The sequence below is a fragment of the Notamacropus eugenii genome, chromosome 4 (assembly GCF_028372415.1).
Source record: "Notamacropus eugenii isolate mMacEug1 chromosome 4, mMacEug1.pri_v2, whole genome shotgun sequence".
NCBI lineage: Eukaryota > Metazoa > Chordata > Mammalia > Diprotodontia > Macropodidae > Notamacropus > Notamacropus eugenii.
This window is the reverse complement of record NC_092875.1, coordinates 360,588,405-360,614,855: the sequence shown is the minus strand read 5'-3', so window position 1 is coordinate 360,614,855 and position 26,451 is coordinate 360,588,405. Positions and strand designations below refer to the sequence as shown.

General features: G+C 35.4%; 1 protein-coding gene across 4 annotated transcripts in view; it reads left to right on the top strand.

The window, feature by feature from the left end:
- Positions 1-26,451, top strand: part of CTNND2 (catenin delta 2) — a 1,167,955-nt gene that overhangs the window by 930,595 nt on the left and 210,909 nt on the right. For all 4 annotated transcript variants that reach the window (XM_072605431.1, XM_072605432.1, XM_072605429.1 and 1 more), the window contains one exon: positions 19,668-19,851. In XM_072605431.1, coding sequence (XP_072461532.1) covers positions 19,668-19,851 — 184 coding nt within the window. The remainder of the gene's footprint in view (positions 1-19,667; positions 19,852-26,451) is intronic.

Sequence of the window (26,451 nt, the reverse complement as noted above, 5' to 3'; positions counted from 1 at the left end):
TCCTTTAAACCCTGGAAATCCTTTTACCAAGACGGAGGGTAGTGAGAGAGACAGACAGACAGACAGGCAGAGACAGAGAGAGAGAGAGACAGAGAGACACACACACACACACACAGAGTAAGAGAGAGACAGAGACAGACAGAGAGACAGAGAGACAGAGAGAGATGAAGAGACAGAGAAACAGATTGACTTGAACAAGACCTTGAAGTGTTAGCAGGAATTAAAAAAACACTGAGAAGGGCAATCACCATTTCTTTCCTAATTGCTGTCCCATGCCACCATCTTAATTATAAATACTAGAAACTTACCTGCTAAAATAACAAAAATCACATTTAAATAGAATGGTGCACTATTTGCCATTCAAATGTAAAATTTAAATAAGGTTTGCCGACTTTATTCATGTATTCCATAAAAGGTCCACCCAATATTCTGGAACCTTTCTCTGGTTCTCATAACAGAAATCCTATTCTGATAAGAACTCAGGAGGGAATAAGCATTTATTAAGCACCTACTGTGTGTCAGAAATGGTGCTGTTCACTCTGAAATATTGTCTTCTTTGATCCTCACAACAGCACTGGGGAGGTGGGGGCTAATATTATCTCCATTTTACAGATAAGGAGACTAGGGCAGATGGAAAGGTACAGTGATTCGCCCAACTGGATTTGAACTCAGTTCTTCCTGACTCCAGGCTCATCACTTTACCCCCTGCACAACCTAACTGCCTTGATGGTGATCAAGGGTTGTGCTAGCAGAGTGCAAACTTTGGCATGTTCTGAACTCCTGGAAGCCCCAGTGATAGACTGTTTGCTGAGCACAGGTTAGCGGGATATTGAGAGGCTAATTCCAGTAGGCGATGACTTATTGCACCCTGGCCTCATAATATGCAAGGGTAGCTAAATGGGCTAAGGGCAGAGACTGAACTTGTGATTTCATTGTCATGGGGCCCTTATAGGTAAGGAAACTCTCTGCTAGTGAAAATCAGGACCTTTTCTATAACTTAAAAGACTTTTAGAGAAGTGTCTAGAGCAGTGGTGCCAAGTTCAGATAGAAAATGGAGCCACTAATCCATAAATCAGGCCTGCAGCCATTGCCTAGGGTAACATGACAGCCACCCAAAATCTTTTGGCAGACTCCAAGTGGCCCACAGGCAGTGTGTTGTGCAGGCTTGCCATACATTAAGGATCCCTGCAGGCTTCATGTGAACATAGTTCTCAAATGTAATGTTATCTATGTTTTATTGAGGCAATTAGGTGGCAGTGGATGAGAGCCAGGATTGACATCAGTGCAGCCTTAGACCCTTACTAGCTGTGTGACTAGTCAAGTCTCTTAATCTCTGTTTGCCTCAGTTTCCTTATCCATAAAATGAGCATAATAATAGAACATATCTCCCAGGGTTGTTGTGAGAATCAGAGATGATATTTTCAAGTGATTAGCACAGTGCTTGGCACATAGTAAGTGCTATATAAATGTTGGCGATTATCATGATTACATGTTTATTTCTTTTGTATATTTTAACCCAATCCTGCTTTGAGCCTGCTGTTTGACACCTCTGATGAAGATCACTGAGAGTCTGACTGGCCCCAGTGTCTCAGAGTCAATATGAGTCAGGTATTGAACTTGAATTCAGGTCTTCAGGGCTTTGAGGCCAGATATCCATTCACTGACTACCCCCTTTCTTCTAAGAGAAGAACAAAACATTTTGGGGAAACAAAACAGCTTTGGGGAAAGAAACACTAATTAGGAAAGAAATAAATTGAATGTAGTGAAAGAATACATTATCAGACAAAGGAAGATGAGCAAATTATGCTAATGGACATGTAGAGTAAGGTTGATGTTCCCCACAGAGACTCTGCAGTGTCTCCATTTCTATATAATTTTCATTATCTTTAAAATACATATATGTACATTGCATATTATATATATTTTATAAAAGCATTCAGTTCTTGAAATTTAGTATTTAATAATGTTTTAATTATACCATACAATCAATAGTTCTATTTTTCTCTTTGTAGCCAATTGTTATCTTCAAACATATAAATGTTGTAAATTCCATTTGAAATAGACCAGAAACAGGAGTTCCAAAGCTTTGGCTTTATTGCTCAATAAAGTCCCCCTTTCAGCTCTTTAGGATTGAATATAGTCCTCTTTGCATAATACCTCAGTGCTACTCAACAGATAAATGGATTACATGTGTTCAGCATATTCAACAGTACCTCGGAAAGTCATTTTTATCAATTGTATAATTTTACCTCAAGGAGTAATACCATATGTCACATAGCATTTAAGTAAGCAAGATTGTCACTTTTCCTAAATTGTTTTCTGAAAATCCTATTATGTTTTGCATTCCAATCATATTACCCTTTTCTCCATTATGTATGCCTTACCACTTTCAGGTTATATGGTTCCCACTCTGATTCAGGAATTGTGGAAAATAAGTGACTTTATCCCCTGATGAAATTTGTTCTACTATCACAAAATGTGTTCCGTAATGTTCAGGTATATATTCACCTTCAATTGTCCTCATTGAACCAAAGGATAGTTCTAAAACAGATGCTTTTAAAAGAACAATTATGTTCTTTTTTTTTAAATATATGCCAACCCAGTCAGATGCTAAGCCCTGTCAATTCTGCTTTTGTAATATTCATTCATCTCCCCTTTTCCATTTCTACTTCATCCGCCCTAGTTCAAATCTATATCCACTCTTTCCAGGTCTATTATAGAAGTGTCCTAACTGTTCTTTCTACCCACAGTCTCTCTCTCCTCTTATCTCTCCCTCCAAAATCATTTAGAGAGAGAGGAAGAATCAGCACTTGAGAGGATCAGAATAAGACTGTTGAAGGTTATACTTGAACTGAGTCTTGAAAGAAAGCTATGGATTCAAAAAGGTAGAAGTGAGGAGAGTCCAGTTCAGGCATGAAGAGACAGCCTATAGAAAGACACAGAGATGGAAAATGGAATATTTGGATGGGGAGCAGGAAGTAGGTTAATTTGGCTAGGTTATTAAATACATGAAAGGGAATAATATGCAATAAGCCTGGAGGCATAGGCTAGAGATAGACAATGAAGGGATTTAAATGCCAGAATAAAAAATGTGTATTTTATCTTAGAGGTATTGGGGAAGTCCTGGGATTTCATGAGCTTGGGAATGAAAGGATCAGACCTATTAATATAATTTTGCCAGCTCTGTGGAGGATGTGTTAGAGAGAGAAGAGACTTAAGGCAAAGAAACCAGTTGGAAGACTATTTTCATATTCCCTATGAGAGTTGGTGAGGAGCTAAACTAACATGATGGCTCTATGAGTGGATGGCTCTTGTCACCCGTTTTTTTATGGTATAAACTTTTATATTCAGATTACATAATAATTTTGAACTTGTTATAGTATGTGGTGTAAACTATTGGTCTAAATCTAATTTCTGCCAAACAGCTTTCTAGTTTTCTCAGCAGCTTTCACAAAAAAAAAAAGTTCTACTAATTTATGTTCCTTTTTCCTATCATTGTACTACTGTTTTCAGTTGCTTTTATAATTATTTATTAAATCTGTACTACTGATCTTTCATATTATCTTATCTAGTACCAAATAATATTGATCATGTGGTTTGTTTTTAATAAGTTATTTATTTAGTTTAACATTCTTTTCCTTTTAAATTTTGAGCTCCACATTCTCTCTCTCCCTACTACCCCTCACCAACCCACTGAGAAGGCAAGCAAATGATATCAGTTATATATGTGAAATCATGCAAAGCATATTTCCGTGTAAGCCATATCACAGGAAAGGAAAGGAAAGAAAAGGAAGGAAGAAAAGAGAGAGAAAGAAGAAGAAAGAAAAAGAAAGGACAAAAGAAAGAAAAGAGAAAAATCTACTCTGATTTGTACTTTTGTCCATCAGTTTTCTCTCTGGAGGTGTATAGCATTTTTTGTCATACGTCCTTTAGAATTGTCTTGAATCATTATTTTGATCAGAGGAGCCAAGTCTTTTACAGTTGATCATCATTACAGCGTTGTTGTTAGAATGCACAATGACTTCTTGATTCTTCTCACATTTGAATCAGTTCATATAATTCTTGTGGGGTTTTTTTCTGAAACAACTGCCCCCCCCCAGTCATTTCTTATTGCACAATAATATTCCATCACACTCTTATGCCACAACTCGTTCAGTCATTCCCCAAAGAATGAACGTCCCCTCAATTTCCAATTCTTTGCCATGACAAAAAGAGCTGCTATAAATATTTTTATACATACAGGTCCTTTTCCCTTTATTTCTTTGGTATATAGTAGTGGTATTGCTAAGTCAAGGGATAGGCACAGTTTTACAACCCTTAGGGTATAGTTCCAAATTGCTCTCCAGAAAGGTCGAGTTAATTAGCAACTCTACCAACCATGTATTTGTGTACCAATTTTTTTCTCATCTCCTCTAGCATTTGTCTTTTCTGATAGATGTGAGGTGGTACCTCAGAGTTGTTTTAATTTGCCTTTCTCTAAGCAATAGTGATTTGGAGCATTTTTTCATGACTACAGTTAGCTTTAATTTCTTCTTCTGAAAACTGCCTTTTTATTTCCTTTGACCATTCCTTAATTGGAGGATGGCTCTTATTTTTATGAATTTTACTTGGTTCCTATATATTTGGAAAATTAGGTCTTTCTTAGAGAAATTGTGCTAGAGTATAAACATTTAGTTAGTAGTTTTACTGATTCTCTATTTTAATTTGGTCAATTTTTGCTTTTGCTTTGTCTGAAATTATGATTGCTACCCCTGCCTTTTTCCTTCAGCTGAAGCATATTAGATTCTGGTCTAGTCCTTTATTTTAATTCTGTGTATATCTTTCTGTTTCAAGTGTATCTCTTGGAAACAGCGTATTGTTGGATTCTGGTTTCTTCATTTATTCTGTTGTCCACTTCGATTTTATGACTGAGGTCACCCCATTTACATTCTCACTAATGATTACTATGTATTTCCCTCAATCTTATTTTATTTTTTTTATCTTTCTCTCTCTTTTTTTATCTTGCCCCTCCTCAAAAGTCTGTTTTGCTTCTGACCACTACCTCCCTTAATATGCCCTTTCTTTTATCATCCTCCCCCTCATAACTATTATGTGTATTATATATATATTCTTCCTGGGGTATTCAGGAAGACTAGCACCTCTGGTGTTAGGGCTACCAAGTCCTTGTCAGCCCTGCTCATCCACCTTTGGTATCTACCTGATTTTACTTGTGTCTAGCCATGCCCTGGTAAACCATCTTGGCAGACAGACTAAATCAGGTTGAGGATAACCGCCAGGCCTCAAATAGGTCACTGACTTAGGGCAATATCTACCCCAAGCATGTGAAGATTTTCGCTGGTGAGAACAGTTTTTTCCAGCAGCCACAAAGGCAGCTGAAGCAGACATTGTGGAGTGTTCAGAGTTTGGTCAGGTATCAAAGACTCCAAGGTCATCCACTGCATCCTGTGCTACCACCAGTCATCTTGGCTTTTGTCTTGCCCCTGGACTTCAGTGAGTCTGGAGAGAGTGAGGCTGATGACTTTGTGCAACTCTGCCTCCCTTAAATCCAATTCACATGCAAGTCAAGACATTACCTCATGATGTCATCAATCTTCTTTGAAAACGAAGGACAAACAGCAACCTTCTTCCCTCTTTGAATCAATTCTGATGAGAGTGAGATTCAAACACTACTCCCCAACACCACCATTTCTCTCTATTATAAAAGTTCTTCCTTTTCACCTCTTTTATCTCTCACTTTTCTCTTCTCCAAGTATGACCTTCCTTCTCATCCCTTCATTTTTTTTGAGATCATCCCAACATAATTGACACCTATCCATGCCCTCTATGTAGATACCTTCTAACTGCCCTAATAATGATAAGTTCTTAGAAGTTGCAAGTATCATCTTTCCCTATGGGAATGTAAACAGTTTAACCTTATTGAATTCTTTATTATTACTTGTTCATGTTTATTTCTTTGTGGTTCTCTTGAGTCTCATATTTGAATGTCAAATTTTCTGTTCATTTCTGGTCTTTTCATCAGGAATTCTTGGAAGTCCTCTATTTCATTAGATATGTGATTTCCCCTAGAGTATAACAATATTCTGCAGGGTAGATTACTCTTGGTTGTCATCTTAGCTTCTTATCTTTCGGGATATCATATTCTAAGCCCTTCACTTCTTTAACATAGAAGCTGCTAAATCTTGGATGATTCTAACTATGATTTCATGATATTTGAGTTGTTTCTTTCTCACTGCTTGCAGTTATTTTCTCTTTGAACTGGAAGCTCTGGAATTTAACTATTGTTCCTAGAAGTTTCCTTTTGGGATCTCTTTCAGTAGGAGATTGGTGGGTTCTTTCAATTTCTATTTTACCCTCTGGATCTAAGATGTCAAGGCAGTTTTCCTTTATGATTTCTTGAACTATGATGTATAGACTGTTGTAAGGTTTTGTTGGTTTTTTTATTGTAGTTTTCAGGTAGTCTGATAATTCTTAAGTTCTCTCTCCTAGATCTATTTTACAGGTCAGTCATTTTTCCAATGAGATATTTCACATTTTCTTCTGTTTTTTTTATTCTTTTGACCTTATTGTTTATTAATGTCTCCTGTAGCCACTTAGTTTCATTTGCTTAATTCCAATTTTTAGGGAATTTTTTCTTCAGTGAGCTTTTTTGCCTCTCTTTCCATTTGGCCAATCTACTTTTTAAGGAGTTTTTTTCTTCAGGGAATTTTTGTACCACTTTTACCATTAGACCAATTCTGACTTTTAAGTTATTTTCTTCAGTACATTTTGTGCTTCTTTTACTAAGTCATTATTTCCCTTTTCATAAATTTCTTGCATCATTCTCATTTCATTTCTGAATTTTTTCTACCACTCATCTCTTTCTTTAAGTCCTCCAGGAATTCTTATTGGGCATGGGTGCAATGAAGCATTTTTCTTTGAGGCTTTGCTTGTCACTATTTTCACAGTGTTATCTTTTTCTGAGTTTATGTCTTGATCTTCCCTGCCACTGTAATAACTTTTTATGGTCAAGTTCTTTTTTTTTTTTTTTTTTTGCTATTTGCTCAATTTCCCAGACTATTTCTTCACTTTGAATTTTATATTAAATTTGGGCTTTACTTACCTCAGTGTGGAGAGGTACTGTCTCAAGCTTCAGACTCTTTTGTGCTGCTGTTTTCAAAGCTAGTTCTGGAAAGGTCTGCATTTTTTCCATGCTTCAAAGGTAGTGTTATCTGGGAACAGATATAATAATTGCTACCCTGGTCTGTACTCTGGTCTTTATCCAGAAAGGGCCTCTGCTTCCCTGCAGCCACAAGTACTAGAGTTCCTCTTGGCCCTAAACTTTGATTCAGTCCCCTATTTCTCTGTAACTACAAATGCCGGTGCTGCTCTTGACATTGGAATGGTGACCAGGGCTCCTGATCCTCTTTGACAAATAAGAAGTGTTCTTCTCTGCTCTGGAAGTGTGGCCCAAAACTGCTTATGGATAATACAGTTGATAGTCAGCACCAGCTATACCCAGTGACAACAAAGAGTTCCTTTTAATCTCATTTTGACCTGTTTTCCAACCTCCACCCCGCCCTTACCATCTCCTGGCTGAGAGCTCCTAAAGATACTGCTGCTGCAACTACCACTGATGTGGCTGCCTCCATGTCCTCCACTGATATGGCTGCCATTATCCTGGCTGTCTCCCACCCCAGTATCAAAGACCTATCCTGTCAAGTTCCAGAATTGTCTTGGGCTATAAATGTCTTACTCTGACATTTTGTTGGTTCTGTCTCTCCAAAATTAAGTTGAGGAATTTTTTTAAGCTGTTTAGAGGAGAATATTGGGAGGGTTCAGCTGGGTTGCTATCTGCACTCCACTATCTTTGAGCATATTGTCTTACAATATGGTTTGAAATCTTGTCATGATAGACCCCCCCCCCTCATTCAAACTTTCCCTAATATTTCCCCTCAAGAATCTGCACCTTTTGTTCTTAGGTGAACATTGCAGTTACTTTATCCAGTTCTAAAAAATGATTTACTTGTAATACTGCTGAAGCTATTGAAAAGAGGGCATCAGTTCAATAAATTTTGTATATTCATGTCATCTGGCCTTGACTATGGGCCCAAAAGACATATAAGACTTGTGAGACAATGACTACATAATGCATATGAAAAAAAGAAAAAAAATCACTCTATCATCCTCATGTTTTCAAATTAAGTTTTAGAATAATTTCCCTGAGAAGATAGAACCCTGTTACTATAAATTCTACTTAGATACTATTCATGGTGTTTTCATCATTGCCTTTGTCAGAAAACTTCAGATAGTCTTAAGCTGATGATGTTCTTCTAAGCATCTGATTTCTGTCTGTCCTAAAAGGAGATACATATCAATTGAAGGACTAATTGAGCATCTACCCCATGCATGGCATGCTAATAGATGCTTATGGAGCAGAAAACATCTGACGGTAAAGGGAAAGAAAGAAATTGGGTAAAATTGTAAGGGGCTATCCATTTGTATAAATAATAATAACTACATATGGCACCTCGGAGTTTGAAAAAAAAGGGTGGAGGGATATCAAAAGAGAAACGAAAGGAAGTTTGTAAGCTGTCAGGTCAGATGCAGTAAAAGCTAAAGAAAAAAGCACAAGGAGATAATTGACAGACTCACAGGTTCTATTGGAATAAACAGTTGTTAGAGAAAGATATCACAGAAGCACAGGTTTACAGTAGAAAGGACCCTCAGATAGCTTTTAGACCAGACAGAGAAACTGAGACCCAGAGACATTAAGTTGTTTTTATAAGGTCATATAATTAGTAACTGGAAAAGGAAAGAATTAAGTCAAACAGGATTGTCTGACTCCAAATCCAGTGGTTTAAAAGATCTTATTTCAGTTAAGTAAGAAAATACAACTTACATCTGATATTCTGTTAAGTTAGGCTCAGATCTACCAAACCACCTTGACTGTGCTCTGAGTTGTTTCATACTAATAACTTCCAAAGTCTTATGTCTATACTGTTCATAGAAGAGACTAATCAAAATCTTCCCAAAATAGGTAGCCTTTATGTAGCACTTTAAGGTTTGAAGAATGCCATATTTGTTATTTCATTTGATCCTCAAAACAACCCCATGAAGTAAGTGTTATTATTTACAGATGAGAAAACTGAGGCCAAGATCTTAGGTGACTTGCCAAGGCTCACACAGCTAAATCAAGATCTAAGGCAAGATTTGAACTCAAGTTTGCCTGATTCCAGATCTAGAGCTCTTATCCACTTCACCACATAGTTGTCTTGCAAAATGAAAATGCTTATTTATACTTGAGCTGATATCTTAACCAGTTCAAGCTTAGAAATGACTGTTTTCTAAAAAAAAAAAAAAAAAAAAAAAAAAAGAAATGACTGTTTTCTAACCTGGCAGGTGCTTCATTTTAAACCAAATGTTTTCTCTACCTATGTTTTACGGTAGGTGGCTAAGCATATTTAAACATCAGTGTCCATTCACCCATGAAAATCAATCAGTAAGCATTTATTAAGTGCTTACTGTATTTCAGGCAATATGTTTAGCAGCAGCAGCACCACTACCATCACCACCACCTGTACTCTGGAAGAAACAAAGAATGATTTCCTGGTTAGATTTGGCTTTTTCCTCCATTTCTGACTTGGTGAGCATCCTTCCTGACTCCCAAAACTCCTCTTGGCTTGAGTGATTTCAGAACTAGCTGGCTCTCTTTTTAAAAGCTGCAAGAGTCATTCCTGATTTTTTAACCAGCCATTGGCTAGCCACCCAATAATTGCATCAGTTCAAGGTAATGACTTCTTTACACCTTCTACAGGAACAAATGAGCATAAGTACTTCTTCACACTTCCTTTGGTTACTCACAGTCAGGCTAGAAGTTTCCTACAGTTTGCTATACATAGGTCACTTTGAGTAGCCATTCAGCTCTGAAAAGGACAATGCCTAAAGTGGACTTCACCCCAACCCCACCATTAGGTAGTAATTTATTCTTTGTGCACACAACAGGAGACATCCATAGCTTAACATAATTAGAATCTAGTTATTAATATCTTAAATGCATATATTTGATAAGATCTCTCTGTGACCAAACAGAGCCCATTTGGGGGTTCTTGAAGATCATGAAAGTACTTGAGGACTTTTGCTTGAGTAATTTTATTTGAATTAACTCTTTCATATATATAAATAACTTACCTTTTTGCTGGACCATCATGCAGTCCTTGATAAGTGAATAAAGGATGTCCCAGCTCTTTGACTCAGGTACCGCAAGAGTATTCCAAAGAAGTAAAAGATAGAATTTTTTGATTTACACTAAAATAGTTGTAGCAGCACTTTGTGTAGTAGTCAGTGAATCAGTCAGTAAGCATTTGTTCTTATGTGCAGAGCACTGTGTTAAGCTCTAGGGATAGAAGGACAGGTAAAAGACAGTCTCTGCCCTTATGGAGCTCACAATATAGTGGGGAAAGATGACATCCAAAAGGAACATGAAAAGAAATGGGGAAGAAAGGAGCAATGGGCTGGATGAGGACTTGAAGACGTCCAGCCACGTGTGGCATGATCAGATGGCTGCCCTAGACTCCTCTTTATACTATAGAAGATCTGGGAGAACGCCTCCCGTGTCCACCCTCTGGAAGTGTGAGTAGCAAGGACCTCAATGGAAACAAGGTAGTTGTTCCCTTAGGAAAAATGGATAAACAAATTTTGGTATATGAATGAGATGGAATATTACCACACCCTCAGAAATAATTAATAAGAAGACTGTAGGGACTCATGGAAAGACTTACATGATTTAATTCAAAGCAAGCAAAACCGGAAAAATAATATACACGATGATACAACAATGTAAATGCAAAGAACAAGTTACAAAAACTAAACACTATATAATTATAATGAACAAGCTCAGCCCTAGAGGAGAGATATGAGGATGCACCTTTCTCCTTTCTTTGCAGAGATAAGTGACCCTAGATATGGAACACTGCATATAATTGATTGAGTTGTGGTAAAGTGCCAGTTCATTTCCTTTTTCTTTTTCATCCTTTATTTCAAAGGATGCTGTCTAGGCAGGGGCAAAGGGAGGATTATATTGGGAAATGTAGGTGATATAATGACAAAAGATAGCAATGAAAACAACTTTAAAGACAAAAAGCTTAAAAGCTATATTTTTTTATTATTTGGAAATCTGGGTAATTGACAAGCTTTTGCATTTATAAAAAGATATGTTTTCCATCAGTTTACTCTATGCTCTTAAATATACTGATCTAATGAATACGTAGCTATGGTGGAGCCTTCTTATAATTTCTTTTTTCTTCCATTTAACCACTATCTATGAACTAGCCTTGTAATGATATCATTTTAAGCCCTTGGTAGTTATACAATATGAAATGAAATCCCAGACAGATTCTCCTTATGCTAAATCCTGCTTTATAATATTCTATCTAGGCTCAGAATAGTTTTCTTTTACTTATCTTGTCCTTTTCTTTGTTTAAATTTGACTACATTTGTGCTACAAATGTTCCCTTTCCCCAACCAAGCCAGCATTCCATAATAACAAAGATTTTAGAAAGGAAGAAAAAGTTTAAAAAACAACTAACGGATCTACGTCATCTGACAATATAGTGGTATTTTACACCCATAATTGACCTTTTGTATAAGATGAAAGAGTGAAAGTACATTTATTAAAAATCTCTCTTCCAGAGCCAAGCTTGGTAATTATATGGTAGCCGTTTTCTCCCCCCTATTTACATAGCTGTAGTCACTGTGTACTGTTTTCTTTCTTACTTCATGCTATATCAGGACACTCCTTAGAGTTGAAAAGGACTTCAGAGACTATTAAGTTCACCCCCTTTATTTTATAGATGAGGAAACTGGGGTCCAGAGAGGTTAAGTAATTTAAATTCAGGGCCTCTGACTCCAGGGACAGTATTCTTTCTAATATACCAAACTCATATGTCTTCTCATATTCCTCAGAATTCTTTATTCCCATCATTTCTGACAAAGCAGATTTCGAACAAAGCAAATGTCCATTACAGTCATTACCGTAATTTGCTTAGCCATTCCCCAGTCAATGGGCACAAAATTTGTTTCCAGTTCTTTGCCACTACAAAAAATGCTCCACTGACTATTAGGGTATGTATGTGTACGTAAATATTTTTATTTACATATATGCATATGTATGAATAATTTTAAATCAGAGTCATTCTGTACATAAAGAAAGTGAAAATATTTAAAGTATAACATTTGTTGTTTAAAAGTCTCCATCAGGATTGTATTTAGAACCACAATACTTTCACCCTGCTAATTAAAGAATGAGTTAAAGAGATAGCATGATGTACTGGATATAGGACAGACCATGGAGTCAAGTTCTGTCTCTGACACTTGTGCTATTGTGACCATAGTCAAGTTGTTGAACCTTTCAGTGGGGCAGGCAACTCTTTAAACTATGTAATAGTCACATGTCCATTCTACTTCAATGCCAACGATGAGATCAAAATGAAATGAAGCAAAATTTCTTAAGGGAATGCCAATAGAAATTTTAAATTTATTGGAAGCCATTAACATCTTTTTGTTAAAGATTCATAAACTTATTAATGACTATCAAATAAAGAATCATGCTATCTTCACTTGATTATATTAGTGAATGTGGTGACCTTTTATACACTTTTTATGATAGTAATTTATATTGCAAACTCAAGGTATTCACAGTTTTTTCTCAGTATAAAATTTCAGCATCAGATCTCGTTATTTTAAAATTTTTATAAAGTAAACATCATTACAAGTTCCTTGTTTTCCTGAAAGTTTGGAGCTATAAATAGGCATTTATGTACAACTTCTGAAAAGAGTTATGAAAACGATCTATTTTGAAAGTTGACAGAGAAACTATTCAATTTAGACTTCTTTTTTGTAATGGTGAAGCTGAATACTTCTTTCCACCATTTTTTTGTGCTATCACCTAAAAATATTTTTTAAGTAGAAACACTTGACACAAAGCAAATGCTGCATCAATTTAATAACTTGAGTCCTTTCCCTCAGAAATATTTATAATCTAGAATAATTTCATATCCTAGAAACATTAACTTTTAGAATTATAATATGATCCCCCTAAAAAGTATCCTTTATCAAATGAAATTTAACTGATGGACTTAAATCCTATCTTGATGCCTCATGGGGAAATGGAAGGGACCCTAATTTTTTAAGACTTTGTCAGCAAAATGCTAATTCTAGTGGGTCCTAATAAACTAGAAAGTTTTCAATTCTGTCATCTGTTGACCAGCCTAACTAAATTCAGAGAGGCCAGTTAATGTGTTGGCCTCACGGTGAGCAGCTCCAGCTGCTCATGAAGTCTCTTAAGTAAGGTGTAGAAATGTAGGGTTTGTGTTGGTAAATGAAAATCTATAATTTTTATTTGCTTCTCAATTTTTTTTCTTTTGTTACTTTCTTGTTATGATAATATTTGAGGGAAAGGAACATATGATTTAAAGGTTAGAAAGATAAGAGGCAGGAAAAAAACAAAATAAGAAACGTAAGAGTGAATTAGATAATATTTCACCAATTACAGAGAAAATAAAAGAAAGAGGATGTTGATAGAATAAAATCAGAGCTAGTCTTTTCAGAAATACTCTAGAATGTTGTTTACCCTCTCTGCAATCTGCAGCCTTTCGTCTCCTAATGCTAAGATGTGGAGAACTTAATCACTCACCACTTACTACTCCTGCCAACAAAATTTCATCTTTTGTTTCAAGTGAGTCTAAAAGTTGCTTCTTCCTTCACCCTCTCTGATCGTGTCTTCATTTAGTAGAGCTGGGAGATTATGTAGGAAAAGAGAGATTTATATTGGAGGACTGAGATTTAAAGATCTTTCAGCCTATCCATAAAATCCAGCAATGTCCTGCTACTTGCTACATCTGGCTAAGATGATAAGGTAGTTATTAACCTGGATTTACCCATAGTTCTCATGTACAAGTAGATATCAACAAGAAAAATAGAAGAAAGGCCCTTCCCAATAGATAAGTAGTCAGAGTATGAACAAACTATAAATGACCACATGAAAACTTATTCCTACTAGTAAGAGAAAAGAAAATTAAAACAGCTTTGAGCTTTCACTTCATTTCCATGCAAATTGGGAAACATGTAAATAGATGAGAAGAAGCAAAGATGACCAAAAAAGAAAAGGAAAAATGCTATTTGTTGAAAGGGCTGTGATGGGACAGGTACCTACCAGTGCCATCTTGGTGGACTCTGAATTGGTTCAACCATTCTGGTTAGCAATTTGCAACTATGCCCCCAAAAGGTACAAAAGAATGTATTCCTCCATGACTTAGGTGTACCATTACTAAGAGAACAAGGTATACTTGGACAACAGCAAAGTAAAGGAAAAGGTCATTAAAAGAAAGTTGAACTTTGAGTGATGGGAAAACCAGTGAAGGTCCTGGAACAGAGTAAAACAAAGCATACCTTTTCCTTCATGACTTTTAAGATGCACTATTGTATATATTGTCAGAAAGAATTTCTGGAGTAAATGTTTTTATTTTACTGTTTTTCTATGTCATGAGGGAGAGTTCAATCTAAAGGTGAGGATGAGATGGCTGTGGCATGAAGATAAAATATTTTCAAAATTGAATTTGTAAAAAAGAAAAGGAGGTAGAAAGCTCAGAGATGTATAGGTCAAATATAATTATAATTTAATTGAAGTGTGAGTCACACAGGCAACTAGCCTGTAAAGGTCAATTAAATGTGCACCAAAAAATTTCTACACATGCAGAGCTTCTGAATTAGATTGTACAATTAAGATGAAGTAATTTTTTTTAGAGAAAGCAGATTAAACAGCTAGTAAAGAAAAGTCCAGGGTTGTATCATTATTTATTCCAGTCACCCTTATCTCCTCTGTGATAAAGCATTCAATTTCCATTTGCCTTATTTCTCCATTACCACTGCTTATTCCTCATAACATTTGTTTTTAAGTTTGCTTGGTTTTTATAGAGAATGTTGAGATCTTTTTTAAAGTATGTCACATGAAAATTGAAATTCTTTTTCTTGTTCCAACAATCTTATTTTTCAAGTAAATGTATTTTGGTGGCAACAAATCCATTTTATTTTAATCAGCTTTGAAATATCAATAACCACTTGGCTCTAGGTGCAGAACTTTTGAAGTTGGGTTTAGAAAGGGAAGAAGGGATAACCAGTTTTGAAAGATACTTGCACTTCATCATGCATATTTAGCAGAGATAATATCTAAGGAAAGAAGGAAGAGAGGAGGAAGGGAAGAAGAAAGGGATAAAATAAGTATTTATTAAGAATCTCCTATTTGCAAGGCTCTGTGCTAATAGCAAATAATATCTCCTTTGTTCCTTCCAGCAATCCTGGGAGACAAGTACTATTATTATCCCCATTTTACATCTGGGGAAACTGAGACAAACAGGCTAAATGACTTGCCTAAGGTCACATAGCTAAGTATCTGGGGCTGAATTTTAACTCAGGTCTTCCTGATTCCAGGTCCGGCACTTTTTCTACTGTACCACCAGCTGCCTGTAAAGCCAGAGCTAGTCCTTCTATTTTTTCCCAATGATTCCATAATCTTATCTCCTGCACCCTCTCTCATTCTTCCTGCTTCTTAAGTTCTTTGAATTAGTTTTTAAAAAATCAAAGAAAAACACTTTTCCTCTTCCATCTACTGTACAGCCTAGCTGCCCCAGTATTATTGAATGATACGCAATTCAATAAGTAACCTTTAATAGTGCTTTGCTAGGTGCTGGCAATAAAAAGACAAAAACAATACATCACTGCCTTTAAAAAGCTAACTGCCTAATAGGAGAATGGCTTGTGCAAAGAAAAATGTGATAAAAGGTAAAATATGATTGGAGCAGGGGAATAATGGGCAACATGCTATGAGCAATTTGAGGGGTGAATAGGTTCTTTTCAAAAAGCAATTCTGGGAAGGCTATATGGGAAAAGGGACACTAAACTGAGAAAGGAAAGGTCCCCACTAAGTGGAGATTGCCTTTTTTAGAGGCTTTCAGGATCAGTGTTGGTTGTAAGCAAAGTTATATTGATGGAAGAAAGAAAGATAACAGGATGGAGAAAGCAGTCCAATTTGTCTAGAATATAGCAATGTGTGAGAAAATAAACTGCACAGGAAACATGAAGGAACCTGAATGCGATTCTAAGGAATTACTAACTTATTTGATAAACATTAGGAAGTGGCTAAAGGTTTTTGAATAGAAGAGTGACATAAACAGATAAGTATATTAGGATGATTTCTTGGATACAAATTTAGAAGCTGTATTGGAAACAAAAGAGGCACGAAGACCTGTTAGTAAGTTAGTACACTTACACAGGCAAGATGAGATAGGGACCTTCCTAAAAAGGATTATAGTGGGGATGTTGTGGAGGGCCTGGATTCAAGAAGTATCACACAGGGAGAAATATTGAACTGGGGGAGTAAGGAACGGAGAAAAGTTAAAAATGGCTCCAAGGTTTGGAACCTTGCAAGGATTATGGTATTGGAGTTGTGGAGCTAGATACACTGGAAGGAAGACCTTAGAGTATGATATGCTATTATTATAGATGGAGACTTTGAAGGGTAGGGTAGGTTTAAGGGAAATGATCGTCCTTCAGTTTTAGAGGTGTTGAGTTTGAGGTCCCAGAAGACTGCTGAGGAGAATATATACAAGTTGGAATTGGAAGAGAGAGAGGTTTGAAAACCATTTGTTTACGTAACAGTTGAAGCCAACGGAGGGCATTAACCTCATATTTCTTGATGTTGCATGATTATATTTTAGGAGCATGAGGGATACTGGAATAAAAATTAAAATCATTTTTAAATGTTTCTTAAAATTAGAGTCATTATAATGTAGTGGAAAGAACATCAGAATAGTGTTACTGGGACAAGTGATTTAACCTCTCTTGGCCCCAGTCTCCTCATCTACAAAAATAGAGAGGTTTGGGTTAGATGACTTCCTGATCACTTTTAGCTTGAAATCTACATCATCTGAGTTCATAAATCTTGGCTCTGCCACTCACTAGTTCTGGATAAGTCATTTCATTTATTTGGAGTTTTCTCATTTGTAAAAAAAGGAAATACTATTTATATTAGCTTTCTCATAGATGTGTGTAAGGAAAGCATTTTCTAAACTAAAATGCTACAGTACGTACATATGAACTGTAGGTCCTAAGAATTATAAAATAGAATGTATATTAATAATTAATGTAAATTTATATATTTCTTCTAAATACCCTTTTTTCAGAGATGGGAAATGTTGCCAATTTCACTTTTCAAGAACCGCAATTATCATGTAACCAGATATAGTAATGTAGATATATAGTACATATCTACATACTATGTAGATAAATTTCTATGAAACAATGGAAATTTATCTTACTTATTGATTGGTCTTCATAGCTAATAACTGTGAAAATGAGGTGTTTCATCTTGTTTAGTTTTTGTTGGAGTCCAGAGGAGTAGAGGTATCCAGTTTACTTATTTTATTTAAACTTTACTGGTTTCCCCTTTGGTTGAAAAAAATAATAATTTTTTTTCTCTCCAAAATAGGAACATCTTTCTCCTGACACTTGATCCTCCCTTTTAATGTAAAATTCCAGTCTCAAAGAGAAATTTGTCTTGAGGGACAATTACATGTCAAATACATGTAAAAGCAATTTTAACATTTTTTAAAATTTTGAGTTCCAAATTCTCTCCTTCCCTTCCTCCCCTTCACACTTCTTGAGAAGATAAGCAATTTGGTGTAAATTTTACACATATAGTCATGCAAAACACATTTCCATGTTAGCCATATTACGAAAGAAAGCACCAGTCAGAAAAATAAAAGTAAAGAAATTTTTTGAAAGTGTGCTTTGATCTGCATTCAGACTCCATCAGTTCTTTCTCTGGACGCGGAGAGTATTCTTCTTCATAAGTCATTTGGAATGGTCTTGGATCATTGTATTACTGAGAATAGCTAAGTCATTCATAATTGATCATTGCTCTTAGAATATTCCCTTGATTCTACACATTTCATCAATTCATGTTAGTCTTTCCAGGTTTTCCTGAAAGCATTCTGCTCATCATTTCTTATAGGATAATAGTAGCCTATCACAATCATGTAGTACAGCTTGTTCAGCCATTCACCAATAGCTGGCTAGCTCCTCAATTTTCCAATTCTTGCCACCACAAAAAGAGCTGTTATAAATATTTTTGTACATATGGGTCCTATTCCTTTTTCTTTGATCTCTTTAACTTATGGACCTAATATTTGCATTGTATTGTATTGTATTGCTGAGTCAAAGGGTATACATAGTTTTATAACCCTTTGGGCATAGTTTCAAATTGTTCTCCAGCATTGTTGAATCAGTTCACAACTCTACCAAGAGTGCAATAGTGTCCCAATTTTTCCACCTCCCCTCCAACATGTTATTTTGATTTTTTGTTATATTAGCCAGTCTGCTAGGTGTGAAGTGGTACCCTCTGAAACCTTGTACAAGAATACTTCCCCTACCCCCCCCACCCATCTTCCTCTTCACCTTCATTCCTTTAATTCGGGAGTTATGGAAAATATAGTGACATATAACACATGGGCCCTGCACTCAAGGATCTTACAATTCAGTTTCTTTGGGGGTGTTTCCTTTGTATTTAACAAAAAAAAAAAATCAAGAATCAATATACTCAAAAGAAATATATGCTATTTGTACATATTTTAATAGAGTTACAAGAAAAATCATATGTCTTCCTCAACTGTAACAGGAGAGAATTGAATTAGATCCCTTAAGTCCTTTCCAGTACTAAGTTCTATATTCAATAAATATTAAGAAAATTATTGAATGTTCAAATTGGGAATTGTCTTTATGGAAATGGTGGAAAAAAATAATTCCCTTAGCCTTGATTAAAGCAAATTTATATTTTTTGATAAAAATGAAATTCTCAACCCCATATTAGTAAGTATAAGTACATTCCCATGCCATTTCTATTGCTTCCTGTATCATCAGGCAAAGAAGGCACAAGTGTCAGCCTGCAGTAATCTAGGTTATATTTCCTTCTTAGGCACTACTTTCCAAGATAAGGAAAGAGACAGACAGAATAGGTAACATATCCATTTTCCTGTTAAACCAGCTATGGTATCTAAACTCATTAGGTCTATTGGTTTATTCTTATTATATTCCCCCATTTCCTTTTGTATCCCTGCATGTGGACCAGCCTTATTTTCATGTTTTGTTCAATATAGAATCTAGAGCAAATTTGATAAGGTATAATAGATGGATTATCAAGGTAGAAATGGCAGGTTACATACAGAGTAACTCTGCAAATCTACTTCCTCACATGCCTTTGAGATTGGTTTAAATTTGGGAGATTGTCTCCCTTGCATTTTCAATAGATGGAAACCTATTCAACACCATGTACCTAATCAGTTCTTCCAACTCTGGTTACTTTCTATTAGAAAACACAGATAACTAAATTACAAACTCCCTTTCCCGTTGTCAGATTTTCACAGCCCTATTTCTGAGGGCCCACAGAGATGCTCTAAACTGAATTCCCTTTTTATCACTTAATGGAAGTTAAGGGGCACAGTCTTAAAGGAGAAACTTGTACCTGCATGTACTATCTTGCATTTCTCTGACAATTTTATTAACAGTAAGAGAAGAAACAGTTTTAAAGCAAGCAAACCAATGGTCACTAAAAACTGCTATTTTTAATTTGTATTTTGTAGGAGTCCTTTGGAATCTTTCTTCATGTGATGCACTTAAAATGCCAATTATCCAGGATGCCCTTGCAGTGTTGACCAATGCAGTCATCATCCCTCACTCTGGATGGGAAAATTCACCACTCCAGGATGATCGGAAAATACAGCTCCATTCTTCACAGGTGCTGAGAAATGCCACTGGGTGCCTAAGGTGAGTCTGGTGAACGCAAGAGCTACATTGTGAGATTTGTCTCCATTCAACAAAATTCCACTGATGTCTCATTGCTTCTGAGCCTGCAACAGGGAAGATGGATTTTTCATTATGGCAGGTATCTGGTTTGTAATTCCACTAGAGAAGCACCTTCCAGCTTCTCAAGACTTGTTTTCTCTTTGTTGCCAAGAATTCTTGAGGACCACCAACCTACATCTAATTGGATATGTTTATTTATTACTAAGTAATTAGTTCATTCTCCAGCTGAACAAATTATGTCAATATATCCTTGTGATCTTAAAATCCTGGCAAGGCTATTCTGGAGCCACTTTATACTGTCTCCAGAAAGTCTGTTATTAAATTTTCACTGTATTTACAGGTCAGAGATAAGCAAATGTTACAAATCAGGACTTGGTTTATTGTTTTATAGATTATACTTAAGAATGTGAAAGGGAAAAATGTTATAATGCCGATTAAACTTAAAAGTGTGTTATAGATACTTTTTTTTTTTTTTGGAGAACTGGTTCTTCAACATTTAACAAGCATATCCTGGTCTAGAAGAAGACCTTTACTCAGTCAGTGAACAGTATTTATTGTGACTACTAAGTCCTTAGACTTGCCTGCCCTTGATTTCATTCTAGGTGGAAGGAACAGCTGCATTTTTTTGTTGTGGTGACAATGATGGTGCTTGAGTTGAGCTTTAAAGGAAAGTAGGAATTTGACTCTAAGAGGTAGAAGTGAAGAAGCATACGTTACCAGGTATGGAGGCAGACAGTGCTAGAATACAAAGAGAGGGGAAAGAGTGACTTGTGTGGCTAAGAAGGCCAGTTCGACTTGACTCAAAAAGAGTAATAATAATAGCCTGAAATGGTATCCAAGTAAAAGAATGTTCACCCAGTGTTTTATTAAAGACCTTTGGTAAATCATCACAAAGCAACATGGGCAATTTTAAAAGGAAATTACTTAAAGAAATATTAAGTGAAAATGTCATAATCACCAACTAACTAGATAACACAAAAGCCTTAAGAATTTTCTTTAATAGAAAGGTAATGTGATTTCTATGTAGTTGACCATATTTATTTTTTTAAAAACCACTTTATTTTCTAAGTGAAAATGTAAAAAGAATATATTTTTGCATTATACTTGGAACTTGGATATTTCATGGCTCCTAAGTCTCATGGTTTATGGCAATTTAGTATTCACTGCATCCAAAATAGAGGTAGTTTAGACAAGCATTTGTTGGGATGGGAAAACTCAGGAAGAGTGTTTGTGTTCACTGATTGCACTGGAGATTTTTTTTCTGGTTGGCATTGTTTTTGTTCCAATTGTATATAGTTTGTAGTGATTGATATTTCTCAAAGTAGTTCATAAAGACAGTATCTTAGAATGTTTTAGGACCTTCTTTGATGTTCTGTTCCTTTAAACAACAAGATGTTAGATGTCTAGCCATTAGAAAATACGACCCAAAGGCATTGTACAGCTCTTTTTATTTGGGGGAATTCACTGCAACTTTCTGTTTTAAAATCTTGTAGACTGAGGTAGCTAAGTGGATGAAATACTGGTCCTGGAGTCAGAAGGACCTGAGTTCAAATCCAGCCTCAGACACTAGCTATGTGGCCCTGTACAAATCATTTAATCCTGACTGCCTCCAAAAAATGTATATATTGTAGGTGGTATTGTGCTGAAAGCAATAGGCTAAATAAGAAATATAATTTAAAACCACTTTTTTATATAACACGATTTATCACATCAGTATTTTAAACAACAAAAAAAAACTTTGTTAAGAAAAGATTGGTTGGATGTCAACGTGAAAATATTGCTAAAGGATAACAGGTGTAGTTCACCTCATTTTGTGGTGAGAAGGACAATCACCACAGCCTCATCCTGAATAATTACAACCTGAATGACAAAACAATACTCTTTAATGTGCTGAATGTGTACTCAACCTCTGAGCCTAAGTATGTATTTAGAAACAGTGTATTTGAACATAGAGTCTGGAAGCATTCACAGGAACAAATGGACCACCTTGGATAATTATATTTTCCAAGACAAAGAATGTGAAAAATGCGTTCTCACTTATTTTCTAGGACAGGATTGGAATGTTTATTGTATTTTGTGTACAACACTTCTTCAGGTGATTTACAGTTTCTTTCATGTGGATGGTTCCACCAAGGACAAAGCTCAAAACTCTGCAGAGTTTTAAAAACACATATAATTTACTTGACAGTCTTCATGAATGGTTGTGACAGAGACAAATTTATAATGTAGCAGCCGTGTTTCTAGTGATAAGCTTTTATCAAGTCGATCTTCCTGTGAGAGACATACAGTCTGTTGCTGGGTCCATATTATATGACTTTCCATTTAAATGCAATTCAATTCAATTATCTGCTTCAGGTGACCTCTTTGAAAATTGAGTGTTATCAAAAGTTATTAAGGAAATTTTATTTTAGATGTAGGCAACTGGTTCCATGAAAAATGCAGATGATCTTAATTATCAGATACAGGGTCATAAATAAATGGGTATAATAGTGTCATTTCATAGGGGAACCCCCTGGTGTCCTTATTCTTTGCTGTCCCACTGTCATAGTGAAAAGTCAAGATTCACAGGAGTCACTTTGTCCCTTACTTTTGAGTTGCACCCACTGACCAAACTTTCAGCTGGTATTGATCTAAATATATATTTCATGGGTAGGGATGGGACCAAAGTTAACTAATGCTGATGAGGACCCTAAACCAAGTCTACATACACACATACATACATACATGTATGTATACATATATACATGACTACCTATGCTTTTTCTGTTCTTAGCCAATGGTGTCTGTTATGAAAAGAATAGATGTCCATCTTAGCCTATCAGAAAAAAAAGTAAATAAATAACTGGATGAATCAATAAGCAAGGGAATAAATTAATTCATGAATATATAAGTAAGTGGATAGATAAATTACATAGATAGATGATAGACAGACAGACAGACAGACAGACAGACAGACAGACAGATAGATAGATAGATAGATAGATAGATAGATAGATGATAGATAGATAGATAGGTAGGTAGATAGATAGATAGATAGATAGATAGATAGATAGATAGATAGATAGATAGATAGATAGATAGATAGATGATAGATAGATGAATTTATGGATGATAGATCAAGCAAGCTTGGAAATTATGTGCAGCAGGTCCAAAGAACCTTCCCTCACATGAGTTACAACTAGCTACAGATTGCTTCAGCAGTTTCTAGATTCTATTTTTCTGTTACTTAGCTTTATAGTTTTTTGCCATGTGAAACAGAGTTAGAATCTGGCATTGGGATATGGAGACAGGAAAGCTCACCTTTCATCCCTGCTCCCATATTTAGAGTACTTGACTCTGTGACTACAAGCTAGTAACTTATTTCTCTGAGTTTCAGATTCCTCTTCAATAAAATCAGTATGTGTACTACATGTACACATATTGTACAGATATATACAGTATGTGTACTACCTACATTACAGGATTATTGTGAAAACACTTTTATAAAGCTTAAAGTTCTGTATAAATGTGAGCTGCTACCCTTGGCAGCAGCAGTAGCTGTCTCATCACCATCATCATCTCTCTCCCTCTTACAGAGAGAAAAGTGTTTTCATTCAGTGATATTAGCATGTGTATAAACTTTTCCATTAAATGGGGAAAGTAGTAAAGGAAAGGAACCACTGAATAATAAGACCAGAATGAGTTTAGTATTTGCTGAGATGAATTTATGTTGCTGTTGACCATTTGAGAGGCAGTGAGGGACAATAGACTGGGAGCTGGTCTCAGAATCAGGAACATCTAAGTTCAAGGTAGGCTTGTGTCTCATTTTACTGTATGGCCTGAGGCAAGTCACTGCCTCTCAGTGCTCCTGGGCTCTCCATGTCCTCTGGCTCTCTGAGGCCAAAAGTTTCAGAACAAAATGTTCATTGGCATTTTAAAAAGTTTTTCCTCACCAAAAATTCCTAAAGTCTATGAAACCACAAGTCAAGTCCTTCATACCCATCAAAAATGACCACTTAGTGTTGAAGATTATGTATAATATACCAAAACTGTCCTGAATGTGTCACAATGAAAAATTTGAAATCCTAAAATTTTGGGAATTGTTCTATATGCTGCTCTTTTTCTATCTTTGTAACCTCAGAGCTTAGCATAATATCTTACGCATCCTAATTTCATAATTGATGTTTGTTGAATTGAATTTCCTATAAAATATAAGTAATTTCTCATAAAAAAATTACCTGGCATAGTATTTCTTTCTTTTGCCTTTCAGTGTTGTCTGCTTTCATTTAAACGACCTCTTGTGCTTTGATCATCCACATAGATAAGATCACAGATCTACCTAAATATGATTTCATTAGGGAATGGAATGGGAAGTTTTACCTTCTCCAGGCAGGAAAAAAGAAAAGTCAGATTTAGCACCTGCCATCATTTTGTCTGTAGATCATAAAGAATCCTTTATGAAAAACTAAAATCTTCATGAGGAGAATGGCATAGTATTTGTATTTTGTAACTATTTCTATGAAAATAGTTTCCCCATGTTGAAATTGATTTGAGTTTTACAGAAGTGCTTCCAGGTTGCTGTGTTACAATTCTTTCCCACCTTCCCTGGTGTCATAATTTATAATTTTCATATTGTATGATTTTTTTTGGCTTACTAAAGAAATTTTCATAGTTAACCATAGTCATTCTTTACTAATGAGCAAAATTTAAGACATCTGGAACCTGGCTTCTAGGACTGTTCAATTAGTTATAGTATTACAAGTCACAGTGCTAGCCTATTATAAAATCTTTCAGGTATTTCAAGTACTTCAGCTTAAATTATGGGAACTCATGAACAATCCTTAAGATAATTGTGAGATTAGTTCTACTAGTGTTTTCCAGAATTTGAAATTTGTTTGATTTAATACCATTTATAATCAGAGTTGCTTTGAAATATATATGTACACATGTATATGTTCACATATAATTACATGTGCAATAATATATGTATGTAAATCCACATATAACGTATTCATGATGTCTGCTTTTTCCATGTGTATGTGTGTCTTTGAAATGAAGTACTAAAATTAGCTGAATTTGGAATCTGACCCTGAAATTGCTGTACCATAATGTCAACCAAGATTTTCAAAAATAATAATGCATATCCCATCATGTTAGTGAGAGCAAAAAGAATTTGAACATTAAAATAAAGTATTTTAATATTCATTTCATCCTTATTACCTTTTAAATGTCTATTTTTGTACATGTTTTATAACATACATATTGTAGTAGTATAGGAATGCATTATTTACAAACCAATATACATGTAACTGCCATAGATCCCCCAAGATTTATAACTGGTAGGGATGTGAATTTTAAAAAATTGGAGACTACTACCATAAGACTTTAAAGCATACTCAGAAAGTTCAGTGGGAGTTGATTAGGGTTTGACTTTAAAATATAAAGATGGTTTACTATATGAAAATATAAAGAGAGAAATTTGCATTTCTAGTTAAGATTCATCTATCAATTCCATATTTTAATCCATACTTCTGATTTTATCCCTATAATAGATGTTGGCAACTCTTAATAAGAAGCTGTCTCTACATTCCCAGACTAAGACCTGCTCTGACATTTGTTACTTTAGAGAGTAGCCCAAGGTATCAATATGATAAGTGGCTTACTTGCCCAGAGTTACATCCAGTTGGTATATGTCAGGACTGAGACTTGAACCCTTCTTTTTTTTTATTCTGAGACTGTCTACCCTCTATAAGAAGAAAGTGATCATTCACTTGAATAAAATACAGGTAATTCCAAAGATTTTAAAGATCTGTTTCAAAAATAGTAGCTGAATTTAAAGTATGGGGCATAGTAAGTCATTTCTTGGAGCTTTTCACTTGCTTCCTAGCAGTATTTCAAGCTTGACTTTGTGATGGAGATAGTATTTAGATTTGAGAGAAGTACTTTACAGAGAGAACTACTTTACAAAAAATGTGAGGCAGAAAATTTTAAGCTAATACCATCTCTTTTTTTAGTTTTTATAACAATAATTTGTAAGCTCAAGATGAATATATGAGAAAGTTGAGGCATGAAGTTAATTGAGGTAAAGTATGAGATCATTGACAGAGCTGAATGACAAATAAGATGTGGATGACAACATAATGGAAAGATCACTGAATTAGAAGTCATAAAATGAGTGCACATCATGGTTCTACTACTTAAGTGATCTCAGGCAACTGACTTTCTCTTTATTGGTTTAATTTTCTCATCTACAAGTGAGGTTAGATTAAATAATCTCTAAAACTCCTTCTGTTTGTAATTGTCCATGATTCAGATGATTAAGGGGAGAAAATGAGGAAGGGAACAGCAATTTTCATCTTTGGGTGGCTGTATTTTCATTAGGTAGAGGTAATCTAGTGTGCTTGATAGAGTATTAAGTTCAAAATCCAACTTCCACAGCCAAAGGTAAATCATTAATTACCTCTATACTTCAGAAAACTCCTGAGGATTTATCTTCAAAGTCATAGATGGCTGATGATCTCGGCTACTGTAGAAGTTCTCACACAGTGAGTTACTTTCCTTAAATAAAATAAAGATGTAGGA